Source organism: Malaya genurostris, chromosome 3 (assembly GCF_030247185.1).
Source record: "Malaya genurostris strain Urasoe2022 chromosome 3, Malgen_1.1, whole genome shotgun sequence".
NCBI lineage: Eukaryota > Metazoa > Arthropoda > Insecta > Diptera > Culicidae > Malaya > Malaya genurostris.
The window spans coordinates 176,173,253-176,190,963 of record NC_080572.1 but is presented as its reverse complement, the minus strand read 5'-3'; the positions used below and the strand labels follow the sequence as shown (position 1 = coordinate 176,190,963).

General features: G+C 34.8%; 1 protein-coding gene across 1 annotated transcript; it reads left to right on the top strand.

Moving 5' to 3' along the window:
- The first annotated feature begins 1,089 nt into the window (after positions 1-1,089).
- LOC131434405 (zinc finger protein 366-like) lies at positions 1,090-17,704 on the top strand. The gene is made up of 2 exons (XM_058601080.1): positions 1,090-2,477; positions 12,236-17,704. The coding sequence occupies exon 1, from the start codon at positions 1,302-1,304 to the stop codon at positions 2,445-2,447; it is 1,146 nt and encodes a 381-aa protein (XP_058457063.1). The 5' UTR covers positions 1,090-1,301; the 3' UTR covers positions 2,448-2,477; positions 12,236-17,704.
- Positions 17,705-17,711: the final 7 nt, after the last annotated feature.

The following is a 17,711-nucleotide window of genomic DNA, read 5'->3' as shown; positions in this document are numbered from 1 at the left end:
ATAATCTTCCTTTTCATCAATCGCTTGATGTTGTTTCTACAGCGATCGATAATGAATAATAAACCGTATACGAGATGTTGATTTCACTGGAAAACATAACCGTTGCCGGAAAAATGGTTGAAAAATTGAATTTCAACGACGAAAACTAGTAAGGCTACAAACTTTACCTACCTGCAAGACCTACCAAAGTACACAGTCACAATATATAATATTTTGTTCAAATCCATCACTGATGTGTTACCCATGTACGAAATTTTCTGCTAAATTGTAACCTTATGTGACAATAACAGCACACCCGTTCATTGACAATTTGTATAGTCAGCACAAATGTAATACATAGTAGGTTGAAAAACACTATACGATAATGTACTAACTACATAAATTCTGTTGATATGGACTACATGAATAGTGTTTTCAAACTTCATAATCGTCTTTTAAACCATGTATCTATTTATGGTAACATTATTATATTGTAAACATATTTACTAGTAGCAATAACTATTTCGCTTCTCATATATATCAAGGCTCGAGAGCAATTTCACCTTACTAGAAATTGTAATTTTAACTATTTGTTCTTATATTTGAGATGACTACTATTGTCAGGATGACCATGCCAGAAAAGTCATAAATACAAATAGTTTAGTCAAGTCGTAGTCCTTGTTGTCTAGTAATTTATACAATACAAATGGTGAATAGTTATATATCATGATTGTTGACACTTTTTAAGCGTATAGGCTAACAGAGGTATTTTGGCCACTTCATATATTTTGGCCCACCTAACAAACTTTATGGATTTAATCGATGTTAAGTAAACCACGTTGCATCCATTTCAAGCTAATCACATTAAATAACCTATTGCGAAAGAGTTTTTGGAAGATATTACAACATTTGGTGGATATTTTTACAAAGTGGGCCAAAATAAAATCAATCCTAAAGTGGGCCAAAATACCTCTGTTACCCTAGTTGAAATGACAATGAAAAACAGGTTACGGTTACTATGGTTCTTTTTTTAGTGTAGATGAGCGAGAATTGTAATAAATGCATCTGGTCACACTGGCGAATAATGACGTATTGACGTATGAAGGAAAATGTCAATAAATTTCATTTCCAAGTTCGGTCGCTCATCAGACCTAAACTGCAGAAAATAAGCAATTTTAATATTTCTACCTGGTCGAAGTTGCTTAAAAATTCGAAGATAGTTTCTTAAAGATTCGAAGATAGTTTCTCAAATTTCCAGCAATAGTGCAAATGTGTGTTTTTATATATTAAGCTAAGTAGTGGATTGCCTGTTTTTATTTTCGATGCAGTCAAATCAATATTCAGAAGATTCATTGTTCAATTATTGGAATGAGTTTGATGGGGGCCCTGTCGGCTATCCTCACACACCACAGCATCCTCCATCAATGATCGTTAGTACGCAATTTGATAACGGGAATTTTAATTTCCTGCCGCCTCCGCCAACTGGAATACCATTTCCAGCAGGGTTAATGGTACCAAATGCATGTCCAAATCCAATGCTGGGACCAGTTTCTCGAACTTATCCACGGTTTCAACCATCTTTAGCATCGCTTCAGGCAATGCAACCAGGATCACAACCACCTCCTGCAATAATACCAGCAAATCATTTCAACTTCCATCCACCTCAACAACACTTTCCAGTAGGTGTACCACCGGTGCCTGTGCCTGTAGTTGTGGACAATCAGGAGCGAACACATTTGAACGATATGGGTCAAATGGAACAAGTCGTAGTAAAAAATGGCCAAGTGTTCCATATAAGCTTTATTGACGAGCCTGTTGAACCAGAGCCACCTGCACTACCAACACCAACTAGTGAAGATACAGAAAGCGAAGAAAGTCAATCGAGGGACTGGATCAACTACGACGAATTACCGCTTTTGCATAATGTCTGCAATAGCGAAAATGACAAAGGTACTCACAAGTGTAAACTATGCGGGAAAGAGCTTGTATCAGCTTTGAACTTGTACGTCCACGAACAAACGCACAAAGTTACACGACTTGACTGCAAAATATGTGGCAAACGTTTTAATCGAATTGGAAAACTGGAGCATCATAGTCGTAGGCATCATCAAGAAGCTATATCGGAAGACTTAACGTCAGCAAATAGTCCATCAAGTATGCCGCTTCTCAGTGATTTCAATAACTACTGTGTCGAATGCGAAGAATTTTTTAGCAGTACAGAAGAGCTTCAAAATCACATGGAAGCTAACCATCGCCTAATCGACGATTCCAAATCTCCCAAGGGATTAAAGAAATCGATAGGGTGTCTGTACTGCGACGAAACATTCGAATGGCCCTGCTTGCTCAGAACGCACATGACAAAACATACAGGTGAAAAACCGTTCATTTGCGAGCCATGCAATGTCTCCTTCCGGTTTGTGCAAAGCTTCTATCGCCATAATCGACGGGTACATGGTCGTTACAAATAATTAGATCTACCTGAAAATTGACGCCCCTCCGTAAGTAATTCTAGAGATTCAATACATATTTTTATTTCAATGCTAGCGTTTTACCAAATATATTATATTTCAATATGGATCACTTTAACGAATTCAATACAAATCGAAAAAGACATCACAGTAACACCATCTGATATTGTATATTTATATCACCGTAACCGTAATTTTTCAAATCAAGAAGTTGTATATTCGGTAATGTTGGTAAAATTCTGGAACTAACATTAAGATTAATTTGTTTAGTTTTGCGTGCACATTTCACACATATTTATATAAGAGAAAAAAGGTAATGTGCAGCTATTTTAAATTCAATGTCAAGAACGCAATGAAAAAATATCCTTATAGTTCCTTATATTACATTTTGGTGGGGAAAGGGTTCCAATCAGCTTTTTACAGCCCTGTCCAAAATGTATTGCCCTCCCCGTTAATTTGTATCAGGCCGAATTAGCGCATGCGCGCCATATAAACGCCTCTTTCAATATGAGGAAATCATATTATTACCCAACAGTTTCTATTATTTATTCATGTTGGTTTTCTTACCTTTGGTCTTAGTTTATATTCTGTTTTACCTTAATTCCAGTGTTCTATTCAATTGTAAGTGTCTTTTGTTGTCCTTCTATTTTATTTCCATTCCGTACTTTTGCTGATGTTATTTTATTCCCTGAAATGTAAAAGTTAGTTGTATGCAATGGTCTTTTTATTCTTACCGATGTTCCATTTTGTATCTAAGATTTCCTAAGCGTGGTAATTAAATTATTTTCCAATTTTTCAGTTCCACATTTATCACATTTGTTCCTGCTTTTCTTGAGTATCTTATTCTTTATTCCGGATTTCTTGGTTATGCTCAGTCATCCATTTCCGAACAAAAAAAAAAAAAAAAAAAGACAAAAAAGGATTAGTGTTTTTTTAATGACATCTTTGTACGGCCGGTCATGATGGTTTGACGAAAAAAAAAACTGAGAACATGCATTTTTATTTAAATTATATTGACCCTTGGGTCCCATAAGTATTGCTACAGCATGTTCACATTTAGTTGTCTTCAGTTGATCCTTGACAGTGTTACCATCCGCTCAGGCACTTTTGAGCATCTGGTGTACACTGACCCACAATCGAAATGCATCACTACCAATGTGGTACAACGCACTCAAAGGCACGGTAAAATGTATATTGTATATACACACAAAAACACATATATACACACAGTCACATACATACACACATGCATACATACCCACATGTATTCCACACGCAAGCATTAAAACATTGAATTACTATTTCTACTCTGATAGATCCTAACTAAAACTAGTGTACCAATAGTCATCTCATTAGTAGAGTCACCATGTTATTTTAGCGATCACTCGACTTTTAATAAATGATTTGTGATAAATACAAAGCCTTTGCCTCGTCTCTAAGAAGCAATAACGCATAGCAGTAGTTCAGAAGTGGTTCAATACTGCTGTTTTAGCGAAGCAAAATGCTCCAAATTTCATGTTACTTCTGAAATTAATCTATCAAACAGAGATAACAGAGCTCACTATAACTAATGGTTCTCGTATATGAAATGACTAATGGATTTGAGATGAATGGAGGTACCGTTACCCAATTTCTATCTCTTCTAATGATCGATCGTTAGTCCTGAGCTGAAACGGTGGCCTTTATTACTATTCTCGCATGCACTTACTCTTACATTTCACTCACACATCATCTCACCCATCAGGTCCCAAACGATATATCCATCCTTACAATACAAACTGGATGAACATCGTTTGACAGCTATCAGTGGTTTGCCCATTGATTAACTCATTATTATTCCGTTCTATTCTACAATATTCTCTCTCATTCCACAGTAATCCATTGTACACAAACCACCAATAAACGTCAAATATGGACTCGATTCACCGTTCACCTGTTGTCATCGTGTGAAACCCAATTGGGATATGATCACTCCACTTAACTTCTACTTCACACTGGTTATAGGGACCGGTAGTGTGAAAATAAAACATAAAAAGAGCTCAGTTAAGCCCTACCGGCCTCTCCAACCCCGGATGTTGGAGCGTAATGCAATCAACATTTTATTCACTCACAATCGAAAGGTATCACCATATACGGTTTGATACAACGCATACATACATACATGTATAAATATATACAGGCACCAAGGCATACTGACGTACACACATATATACATACATATACACACATGTGTACATACATATCCATATATACAAATATGTATTTCACACACAAATATTGTAACATTGATTAAATAGTAAATTCTAATAGATAATAATTCTAATACAAAAATTCTAATAGATTTTAACTAAATTCATTGTGCCAATAGTCATTTCATTAATAGAGTCACCATATTATTCTACCGATTACTCGACTTTCAACAAATGAATTGTGATGAAATCAAATACAAAATTTTTGCTTCATCTCTGATAAGCAATACCGCATAAAAGTAGTTCAGAAAATGTACGATATCGCTGTTATAGCGACGCGAAATACTCCTAACCTCATCTCACTCTCGAAGTCAATCTATCGAACAGACACAACAGATCTCGCTCTAACCAATGGTTTTCATATATGAAATGACTAATGGATTTGAGATGAATGGAGGTGCCGTCACCCAATTTCGATCTCTTTTATTGGTCGATCGTTAGTCCTGAGCTGAAACGGTGGCCTTTATTACCGTTCTTGCATTCCACTTCACTTATACTTCACTCACATATCACCTCATCCATCAGATCCCACACGAGCACACACAACCTCACAGAATAAACGTCAAAGATGAACTTAATTCACCATTCAACTATTCCGTTATCGTGTGAAACCTGACTGGGGTACGTTCATTTCGCTTAATTTCCACTTCACATCGGTAATAAGGGCCGGTAGTATGAAAATGAAACATAAAAAAGAGCTCAGTTAAGCCCTACCGGCCTCTCCAACCCCGGATGTTGGAGCGTATTGCAATCAACATCTTATTCAAATCGTTTCATGCCTCACTCAATAAACTCAATAATTGAACTAAAAGTTATAACACATATTTATATTAAATTGTAACAATAGTTAATCGTATCTGATGATGTTTGCAATACCGTCAAGCCCATCAACCACGGGAGGGTCATGAACGCAATGAAAAAATATCGCAATCAAAGTAATTTGTAATACACCGTTCATTTCACTTTAATTTTGTTCTATATATCAGAAGTGATCTGCCAAACACTGCCTTCACAGCCTATAGATTTCGACTTTTCAGAACTATTCATAACATTCATGAGCAAAGTTAAATATTACTTCATAACTGTTGAAAGTGAAGACGATAGGTCTAAAAGAGCGTAATTCTACCAGCGTTGCCAGGTCATTTTTCCAAAAATCTATTCGGCGCAAAAATCTGTACCATATCGGTATCAGATTCTCGTCAACATAAGTTCACGGAAATGTGACCAAAGCACCAAAGCACCAAAGCCTGTCTATCCATGCTATTATCAAAAATCGGTATTTAACTGTACGATCCGTGAATTATCTGTATTTTGAGACTGCATACCTGTATCGCGGTATAGAGGTCAAATATATGTATAAATACCGATGAATCGGTATACCTGGCAACGTTGAATTCTACATTTTTTGTAGGCGATATTTACTTTCGTCAGGAAAAACATTTAAATATGAAAATGTTCACACCTCTATGTGGGCATCATGCTCAATTATTTTTGACATTTTGGCTTCTGAGTGCACGCTAAACATTAAACATGACTGAACTAATAGCCTTTTCCGTCACGAGATGGTGTTATTGTGTCTTTTTCGATTTGTGTTCAATTCGTTAAAGTGCTCCATATTGATATATCATATATTTGAATTTTTATAAAAACAATATGTTTTCATCCGAGTTGGTATCAGATTGCGAATATAAACCATATTCACAGCTTAATTACAGCTTGATTGGGAGAACTGTCATATGTGCATTAAAAAAATTGTAGTGTATTAGGAACCTTTTTGCTACCGCACTTTACTGTGATGTACCTCGTGAATCTCAAGAATGATCCATATTGATATATACTATACACTAAGGTCTTTTTTTATGCAGTTTTTATGCGAATTTTCAAAGTTATGCAGTTTTTTTATGCGAATTTTCAGAGTTATGCGGTTTTCTTTCATGCGAATTTTCAGAGTTATGCGTTTTTTTCATGCGGTACGTAAACTCGCATAAAAAAGACTTCAGTGTATTTGGTTTTACTGTAAAGGAAAAGGTTACAATTATTGAATGTATATTTCCTTTATACTTTATATCACCAAAGTCGGATATTTTTTCATTATGTTGGACCGTTTTCATCCAAACAATTGCAACATGGTATTTTTTTCTTATTTTGCTATTCTACGTTTACTCCGTACCATGCTAATTTTCACTGTAAATTCACCAATAAATTGATTTTAATATTATGCAGTTAAACATTTGAACAGTTGTTTATTTGATAAGCTCTAAGAATAAGTACATTATTCTAATAATATAGTTTATCAGTCATTTATTGAAAATCATTCAAATATTTAACCTAATGCGGGTATTTTGTTTGAAAATTTTTTTTTGTACTAGGGGCAAATCATTCTAAATTCTGGACTAATTCGGACAAATAGACTCTTCTATTTCGAAATAATTTCACCTGATTCCTCACAGCCACCAATAAACTTTCTTAACCCCGCTGAATCTTAAGTTCAAAAAAAGTTCAGAGTAATTTTGCACCTTGAACAAAGCTTTATCAAATTTTGGAAGCTCTCTATATTCTATTAATATCAGAGAGTTGTAAAATCCCCATTTCTGGGCTGGAAGTTAAATGCAATGTGTCAATACGAACGTAGCACTAGGCAGGTTTTGTTCGCTGAATATAGGTTCCGAGGTCTGCCTAAACGAAAAAACTGTTTTAATCCACCTAGTGGTGTAATGATGCCTTTATCATATTATTAGTTTTCTCCTATACATTACAGCAAAATTTTATCGAAAATGTTACAATTTAACAAAATTTCGAAAATAGTTTTGAAGATTTCTGTTGTACACTACTATACAATCATATATGAGAAAGTGAAGTGAGTTCCATTTTATCACATTTCCATAAACCATAAGCTAATATGACCTTCAAATTTTTTTTACGATTCTCTAGACAATTTGAATTTTGGAAATAATGTATCGGTAGCCGGAAATAATGTACCGGCAGTTATATAAAATTCAGCAAATCATTTATGGGACTATCAATGGTTTATTTGATAACAGACTATCATATTCTGCTAACTAGAGAAATTCACTAGCCAATATAAGAAGGGTGGCTTATGAAAAAAAAATTTAATTGGCATTTTTCACTAATCACTGTACCTCCGGAACCAGGAGTTTGATTCGAATGAAAATTGAGATTTTCTTATGGCATCTTAAGAGCTTTCAGATGATTCTAAGTTTGGTAAAATCGGCTTAGCCATCTCCGAGAAAACTGAGTGACAATATTTGTCACACACACAGACATTTTCCTATCTCGTCGAGCTGAGTCGAATGGTATATAACATTCTGCTCTCCGGGCTCGGTTCAAAAGTCGGGTTCCACAGTGATAGCCTTTCTAATAACATTCCGAAGCGAAGATTTTGTGGACTTTTTGTTTCTACAGAGTTCGTAGCGTTTTCTTGGCCTAACGTACTCGGCATAACATATAATGATATACTGTTTCATTCGGCACAATTGTTTGGCATAATTTCATATGAAGTATCAGACGGTGGATCGATTACAATAATTATTGGTTATTATTCTTGTATTTTTTCTGTATTCTAACAAGTAAATGATCTATTTTATGAAACATACATATAATACATTAGTGATTCAGTTTGCCTTTAATCGTATGCTAGAGCTTATTATGTTCTCTTACGAAAATTGAGTGTAGTTAGGCTCTTGAAATTCTGCACAATTTCAACATAAGATAACCAGGGGCGAAAATATTCACCTTTGGTTTTACGCAAAATATGGTACAGAAAATATTATGTTCACTACACACTTAAACCCAACTCTCGAGCTCGGTAGTTTACCGACATTTCGAAACATGTGTTAGCTTCTGCCGAAAGTCGACTAGATCACTGTCACTTACGTTTTACATTTTCGCTTAGCAGTAGATAATTATTTTCTGACAAAATGTTTCAGAGAAAATTTCCGGTGGTCATTAAAAACAAGATCCTACTCGATTAAGATCCTACTTTCACTGTCGGGAAGTTATTATAGGATATGTAGAAGAACTTCAACGGCATGTCAACCAACATATTCGACATCCGGTGTTTAGTCCGAATTGCATTATTTACAATTGTACGTTTTCGAAACATAAGTAATGTAGTGTATATTTGTTGTATGTTTATAAGAAAATGAAATAATCGATTTCGGAAATCTCGAAATTTCCAGAAAGTCGAATTTTACAAAAAAAATGCCATTTAATTCGGAAATTTCATGTACCAACTCCATCGGTTATGCCAAGCCAATTATTTTCTTGGCTACATGTGAGTGAAAAGAAAAAAAAGAGAATGGTTACGCTTTATTAGAATAACTCAGAGTACTCAGTTCGATTAATAAACGTAACAAATTTGCTGTTAAATGCGAGTAACTTAGATCCTTTGTTAGTTCTTCAGAATATAGTATAAATTCACGATTGCCAGAAATATTTTGAATCCAGATATGAATTTCGGGAGAGACGAATTTCTCCGGGACAACTAGTATATATACATTTTCGAAAAACATTTCGTAAAATTTACTGGTTTTCTGTTTTGTGTACTAAAATACTTTTCATAAACAATCAAATCTTGATTGCATTGAGATTTAAAAAATCAAAGGCTTTGTGACATTCCGTCATTCTCAAATTCAGAAAAATCCTTTCCGTCAGATATTTCTAGCGCGTTGGGATAATGTTAGGAAAAATATCACTGAGTTCAGATATTTTTTATATAACAGAAGCTACACTGTGGCTATTTGGTCATGGTATGTATAAGTACCACTGTTTCTTCTTCTCTCGGTAAGAGAGAATGTCTAAACCTACAACCCTCTTAGAAAAAAACGTTCAACGGTGGCCCTTTATTGGTCCAATACGTTGGATCATTGGTACAATGAAAGTCCAATCAATCTTTCAACGGGAGGTCAACACGGGGTCTTCGTTTGCCGATTTTTTCAACGGTCTGAACCGAATGCCATTTTTTTCGTTCAACAAACCCGGCAGACAGAGGCCCATTGTTGAGCCATTTTTTATCATGAGGAGTTGGAGCCCCGTTGAACTAGTTTTACTGCAGAATTTCTGAAGTTTTTTCCACTTATTTTTTAAACTAACACTACATACCTGCACAATACTTCTACTTCACGTAGAATAACAAAAAATTTTCTTTCTATGTAAAGGTAACACTTAACTTTCACACTGTTTTTGCAAGAGAAAAAACAACAACAAACCGTTCCAGCAAATTGAACGAATATTTCGTGCAATATGTCGTTCAACAAGCGCTCAAAGACCAACAAAATAGAACGGCCTGCTGAGAGGGAATTCATAGCCAGCAACTATCTTCACTAGAATGGATAGTGCTGAAGATTATATATTCAGTTTTCGCCAAGAGACTGATGACTGGCTTTTAACTGTCGAATGTTTCTTCGGGGGCCGAACGCACTTCACTTTCGTTTATACAGAATACATTCCGTGTGCACTGCCACCGCTAGCGCGTTTATTTGAATAAAGGTTTGGCTGTAATGAGGACTTGAGATTTTTATAATACACCAGAAAAATTCATTAAGAAAATATTCCATGCTGGATATTGATTATTTTTTATCCAGCTGGTTGATTTACTCTCATGTACTATTTCGATTAATCCCAATTAAACGCTATCTAGTTGGAAATTGATTCATAAAAGTGACAAGAATTCAGGAGTTAGCTTTTCTCGAGTAGCTAGCAAATGAAGCGCTCGTTTAGTCGCAGTTTTGGCTGAGATCGCGCCATCGCTAAATCTGCGCTCCTACTACTTCTATTTATAACACTCAAGTATAACTAAGAATTCTTACTCTCTATTATCTTGACACGAATGAAATAAGTGTTATGCAAAAGTTTTCGTGGCATAAAGTCTGCTTGCTATGAGTTATTTTGTAAGAGGAACGAAGTTCAGAGCTCATAATTTTATTTCTGTATATTTTTTCAAATTTTATTTCATAACGAGGACAAGGCAACCTCGACAGCGCAAAGCCGCTAAGGTGACACAGTTCGAGTCGTCCATAACCAATCTGAAACGAAGGCCTCTCGCTTAGGAAACAAAGCCTGTAATTGGCGTTAATAATCGGTTCAAATCGAATCAAATATCAGAATTATGCTAAACAAAACAGAACGTCACTTTATTGTATGCCAAATCTCGGTTAATTTTTCAAAAGGGCGCATGAAGTGATACCCGAAACTTTCAACTTTCAAACAGAATAGTGATATCAAAGAAAATCTTTTTAATCACTTCAGAATAATCAAAAGAGAGAGTGATTAAAGAGTAACTGTCACTTGCCTTTACGCCCTTTTGAAAAAAATGATGTTATGCCAAACGAATTTAAGCCAAACTTATGCCAAATAACGTACATTCGACAATTCGACGTGAACATTTCATAAGGTCACATAAACCAATAAGAGTTTCTCTTTTGTTAAGGATCATGAGTAAACCAAGTTAACTTGTATTGGTAATTTGTGTATTCATATATACAGTACAACCAGTTCATCAAAGTGGCTTGCACGATTGAGTTTCAAACAATCTTTTTTAGCAATAATTTATTCTCAAACGAACGTAAAGCCTGACTTTTTAGATGAAATATCAGTTTTGATAAATTCTTCACCAACGTTTGAGGGAAAATTGCTTACAATTTATGAATGTAGATTTCAATTCCCTAATAAAAAAGTTAGCAACACTGCTCCAATGGATTTGTATTAGATTGCGCTACACAAAATAAACAAAACTGAATATTTTCTGTTACAAAAGCAGTTTTGCGGAAAAAATAAATAGTTTCACGACAACATTCCACATCCATTGCCTTTCCGTGTTAAATTTCCTATTTTGCGGGTTTACTTATAGAAGGTACGTAAATCTTTATATCGCAATAATTTCTGCAAGAGGAAATCCATATAGGAATGTGTCTGTTGCTAATCAAATGTGTCAGTGGAAGTAAGCTGAAACTGAAATATTTTTTCTCAAGCAATTTTAAGGAAAACAGAAGAGTTTTAGACTAAGATTTTTGCTGATCTTGAATTGCAATTTTAAGCAGAATGAACCAATTGGTTTGTTTTTCAACCATATGGAAGATTTATTGATTCAAATCAGGAAAAGAAGCACCGGAATTTGTTTTTACGCACACATTGTTGACATTACTTTTACGCTTGCAAAGAATCTTGCTCCTTAATAAGCATTCTCATCAATCAAATTTATCTCAATATTGTTTCAATTTTTATTGTAAAAGCTTTCTACTAGAAATATGTAGTTGATTTGATTTATACAAATTGTTTTCTCTTTGATCACACTGGCATATGCATCACTAGAAATTGACATAGTTATAACATACTTGTGTGTCAACATACTCTCTGTGTAAAAGAAGCAAAAGATGGAACACCATGTAAATTAAAAAGAAGGAACACCATGTAAATTAAATACTTAGAAATGCTTTTTTTTATCGAACTTCATCCGTGCAACGTTTAACCAAATTCACATAAAATAACCCTCTGTTCTATTTTTCAATTTTTCATCCACAGCTAAATCTTTGGCAACTTCATCTACACGATTAGTAATATTTAATTCTAAGTACATAGTTTCAACAGTAGTTCGATTAACGATTGCTTCGAAAAACATTTTAGACCGAAAATGATTGATATTATAACTATCAGATTTTGACGTTTATTACATGATTGAGATTAATTCATAATACTGATACGAAATAAAAATATAAAACTTAATATAAAAGTTCTCAAACGGAGCTATTCACAAAATGAAATTCTAGCTCTTCCTCTGAAAATAAATATTTTTTGCTTTAATAATCCCAGTCATCCTTATTAGAAACTTACAACTTTAATACTTAATTACGAAGTAATTGCAATTCACTATTCTTTTGAATAAAAAACTCGTCTGTGTTAATGTTTTCTAACTTACCTAAAAGAAAGGTCTGTGTTATTTTATAGTACCTATGTTAAGTTATACATGTACATTATTAAGAAACACAATTTACAAAATGTTACCATTGTACTAAAACGCACAACTGTATTGTTTCTACCATAGAATATGCGTTATCATGTGTCACGAGGAAATATTTCTTTGTGATGAATTATTTCTTACTTTGAATTATATTTTGGTAAAAAAAACAATATCATTTCGAAAATTTCAGAACACAATGAATTTTTGTTGAAATAAAGATACGCAACAGCAGCAATTTTTATTCTGACTGTTTTATTAACTAAACTCATATGTTTTAAATAACTGTGTGCTTCCTTAAGTTGATAAACGTTGAAAGTAGACAAATTACCATTATGTTGCAGCAATACATTATGAAATACACACGATATCATAGAGTAATTATTTATCCGAAATTTCTTGTCCAACCTTTCAATTTCGAAAAAATAGCTTCAAAAGATATTCCTACGTTTATCAAGCCTTGCTTCCAAGTCCTGCGGGTGACCTTACGAACTTTTGTTCCGGTATATTTCCAGCTTTCTCGTAGTCTTGTAGGAGTAGCGCTCCATATTGATGAGAAAATTATCCGCTTCAAAAATTGACTATCAATCACCGCTGGGGGACGTTGAGATGAATGGCAGACTAATATTTCACACAAATTGATTCGGGCAGCTAATAAAAGTGTGCTTCAGCGCTTACGTCACATATTTGGGAACATTAAACACATTTAAATTTGAAAAAAGTACGGGTGTGTAATGTCACAGACATAATTGGATGTCGTGAATACGAATATAACTGAATCGTTATATTTTTACTTTCGAATATCAATCAGTTGATCACTTGTATTAAATATGCCAGCTTTCCCCTTTTTCACTACTAGAATTTGAAACGATGCACCTATCGGTGCTATGTATTTTATACAGCAATTTAATAGAAACTTCTTACAACAACTACGAACTCCAACTGGTTGAAAAAAGGACCGCATATAGTACAGTAAAGTAAAATTTCGCACAGTTCTTTGGGAATATGTTAAAGATTCTAAAAAGAACCGACTCGAAGAATTCAGGAATTAAGGACTGGATCTGAGTTCATGAACTAAACTCAGAACTTAGAACGATTCAGAATTCAGTTTTTGAACTGGTTTCGAAACTGAATTCAGTTCCAACATGCAGGTTCTGAATTCTAAACCTGTATTCTGGAACTAAGTTCCTGAAACATAATTTTGGAACTAAATTCTCCTCCAGACGATTGAAGTCCATATAAAAGCACGACCTGAGCATTTGAGTCTGCTTTCATTGCCACCTGACGACCGAAGTCCGAGAGCACGACCTGAGCGTTTGAGGCTTTATACTTGGTTTGTTCGTACTGATGTTGGTGGGAGAACCTGACCTCGACATCCAGTTCCGCCTGAATCTCTAGAAGAAATGAACGATTTTCAATCAAAGATTTCCTTTTATACTGGTCCAGTTGATAATCGGAAATGGTATGTGCTTGACTATAATTCTAACCCGCGGGTTAGAATTGCTCATTAAAGACTTAATAGTTTTAACAATAACTGTTACTACAATGTTATTTTTGTATCAAAATATTGTTTTCACATTTTCTAGTTTGCTATAAAAGGAAGTTGACGGTAAACGATTATCTAGCTATCGGGCAGAACTGATCATATCGCTTGATCCAACATGCAGGTTCTGAATTCTAAACCTGTATTCTGGAACTAAGTTCCTGAAACATAATTTTGGAACTAAATTCTCCTCCAGACGATTGAAGTCCATATAAAAGCACGACCTGAGCATTTGAGTCTGCTTTCATTGCCACCTGACGACCGAAGTCCGAGAGCACGACCTGAGCGTTTGAGGCTTTATACTTGGTTTGTTCGTACTGATGTTGGTGGGAGAACCTGACCTCGACATCCAGTTCCGCCTGAATCTCTAGAAGAAATGAACGATTTTCAATCAAAGATTTCCTTTTATACTGGTCCAGTTGATAATCGGAAATGGTATGTGCTTGACTATAATTCTAACCCGCGGGTTAGAATTGCTCATTAAAGACTTAATAGTTTTAACAATAACTGTTACTACAATGTTATTTTTGTATCAAAATATTGTTTTCACATTTTCTAGTTTGCTATAAAAGGAAGTTGACGGTAAACGATTATCTAGCTATCGGGCAGAACTGATCATATCGCTTGATCAAGCGCATTTCCAATGTAATTAAAACATATCAATATCGTAGATAATCGATTAACGCCCTGAGAGCGATTATTAGCACAGAAGAAATTGAAACCAAACGAATTTTCACGGGGCAATTCTTGGAACCAATTTTGTCGATGTAGGTGATGCAGGCGACCAATTAAATTAATACATCTAAGATCAAAAACGGCAATTTAACATATTCCTACTAGTACATGGATTCTCAAACCCCAAACGAAATGCGCCTAGATAGGAAGTTACCATCGCTCTCAGTCATTTGGTTATTTCTTTAGCTAGGTTAAAATAGTATGACAATTATTGATTATTTCAATCGTCGTTATGATCGATTTACATTACTATCATCGTTGCGTTCGGATGATAACGAATTCAGATGTCCCTTACCGGAAGATCAGGCGAGCGAAAAATAGAGGATTTAGCGAGAGTGGGAGGTTTAAAAGGACTTCCGGCACATGGATCGGGTCTATTTTGTTAGATACTCTACTATGGTGAAATGGAAAACCGTACAAAACAAAAAGAAACAATTCGTTCAGCTTCCCCGAAAGATGCTGAACGATCTACAGGTGCCAAAATGCACATTTAAAGAAACCTCTAGCACCACTCTGCATTCCCGGAAGGATTCAGAACGATTCGCAATATGTATGAGCAGAAGTAAATTCGACACCCAAAAAAAAAACAATACAGGAAGGTTTCATTCACTCCAGGAGAACAATGAACCCTCCTTACTACATTGGGTGAGAAACAATCAATTCAAGATTTCCATACACAAATTGAACCATATATGTTATGGAGATCCAAAAACCCGGATACGTAGTTGTGTCAATGTGGAATAGTTACATATCAGATGTTATGAAGTACCGTAATCACATTCATTTAAATCACACGAATAATATTCAGTACGCTCTGATCAGAATACTGCAGTAATACATGAAAAAATTCAATTCAGATATTTTGTCATTTTCAGGTTCATCTGCGCCATCAGCCCATTAATTTTCAGTAAATACAGAATGACTGGGTACCCATAAGAAGTAAACAGGTTAAACTGCCTTTAATGTTGAGCCGTTTACACGAATTTCTGAAAAAATTGAAGCGCTGCTCAGCGTGGCCCAACAAGACAAAAAGGTGGTAGTCGGAGGGAGCCGTGTCCGAAGAGTATGGAGCAACATCTCTTTTGTCTTAATATTCTGGTTTATTTTTCGTAATCTTTCATTTGTTCAAATCGTTCATTTGTTGTTGTAATCGAACGCCGATAACAGTTTAACTAGGTTTCAGCAGCTCGAAGTGGAACACACCGGTCTTGGCCCACCACACATACAACATGCCTTCCGACGGTATCGATTAGGCCGTATTGTCAATGTCGATGTTTAGCCTGGATTATCCAACGATTTCTTACATTTGGAAATTACATTTCATTTCAAAAAATCCGTTTTTCGTCAACAGTGATAATACGATGTAGGAAAGACTTTCTTCTATATCATTGAAACACTTTTTGATATTTATTTGTCTCTTGGTCAGTTCATGCGCCACGTCACACTTCTGAATCTTTACCATGGCTTGTACATATATGGAAATTTCTTGCTTTTGAACGCCCAGTAAGCTGTCGTATATGCTCAAAATTTGGAAAATTTTGAAATCTCTGACGCGCGATAAAAAATGATTGAAAAAACTTTTTTGGAAAACGTCAACATAGTTTCAACTATCAATACAACAAAATGACAACTATGTTTTACCAAAAGCAAAAAAACTGTTTCAATGCACCTAAAGGTGTAATGACGCCTTTCTCATATCAATCAGGTGTTATTCTTCAAAACAATTTTCTTCGATTCTTGAAACAATAACCGGAATCGGTTTGTTTGGCCGTATACTAATAATGGATACGAATTGGAGTAGTTTCGAGACCGATTTAGAAAATTGTTTACGTTTTTAGTTTCGCTGCTTCAAGTAGGGGTATACAATTTTTAACATACTTCAACCTATAATTTCGGAACTGGAAGTCGGGTCCAAAATAAATTCAGAAGTTTTGTATAGGATCATAAAACCATTCATTTGAATCTAAGTTTGTAAAAATCGGTCGCGCCATCTCTGAAAAAAGGGAGTAAGTAATTTTAAATTGAAATTTTTACATTAATCACCCTATAACTCCGGAACAGAAAGTCGGATCCTAGGGAAATTTTTGCACATTCACAGATCTAAACAAAATTCAGGATTTTTGTTTGGAACCATAAGAACATTTATTTGAATCTAAGTTTGTGAAAATCGAATTCTATGAAAATAATATTCTATGTTTGTGAGAATCGGTCCAGTCATCTCTGAAGAATCCATGTGAATTCTTTTCTGGAGTCATATGACTTCCTGTGTTCGTAATTCCTACTTTCTACTTCCTGTGTTCGCAATTAAAAATCGTTGAAAAAAATTCTATTTTTGCCATTCTTGTATAGAAAGGTTATGTAATCACTGTGAAAATCGACTTTTGAACCGTGTCATATTTCATTCGACGCAGTTCGTCGAGTAAGCAAAATGTCTGTGTGTGTATGTAACGTTTTTTTACCCTAACTTTTCTCGGAGACGGCAGAACCGACATTCTTAAACTTATGTTCAAATGAAAGGTCTTACAGTCCCATACAAAACACCTGTTTGTCAGTAAGAAAGCGGTTAGATTTTGTTGAACATCTCGTTCAGTTTGTTAGAACGGTATTTTGTTGTATTTTTTCCTACAAAAATAGTGTGGAAATTGGGTGTTTTCTTCATATAAAATTATTATAATTATTCTACCCAAATTAGAAGTATTCGAATGTAGTGTAGATTAAAGAAAAATAGCTAATAACTTCAAAAATTCCCCAGCAGAACTACTCCA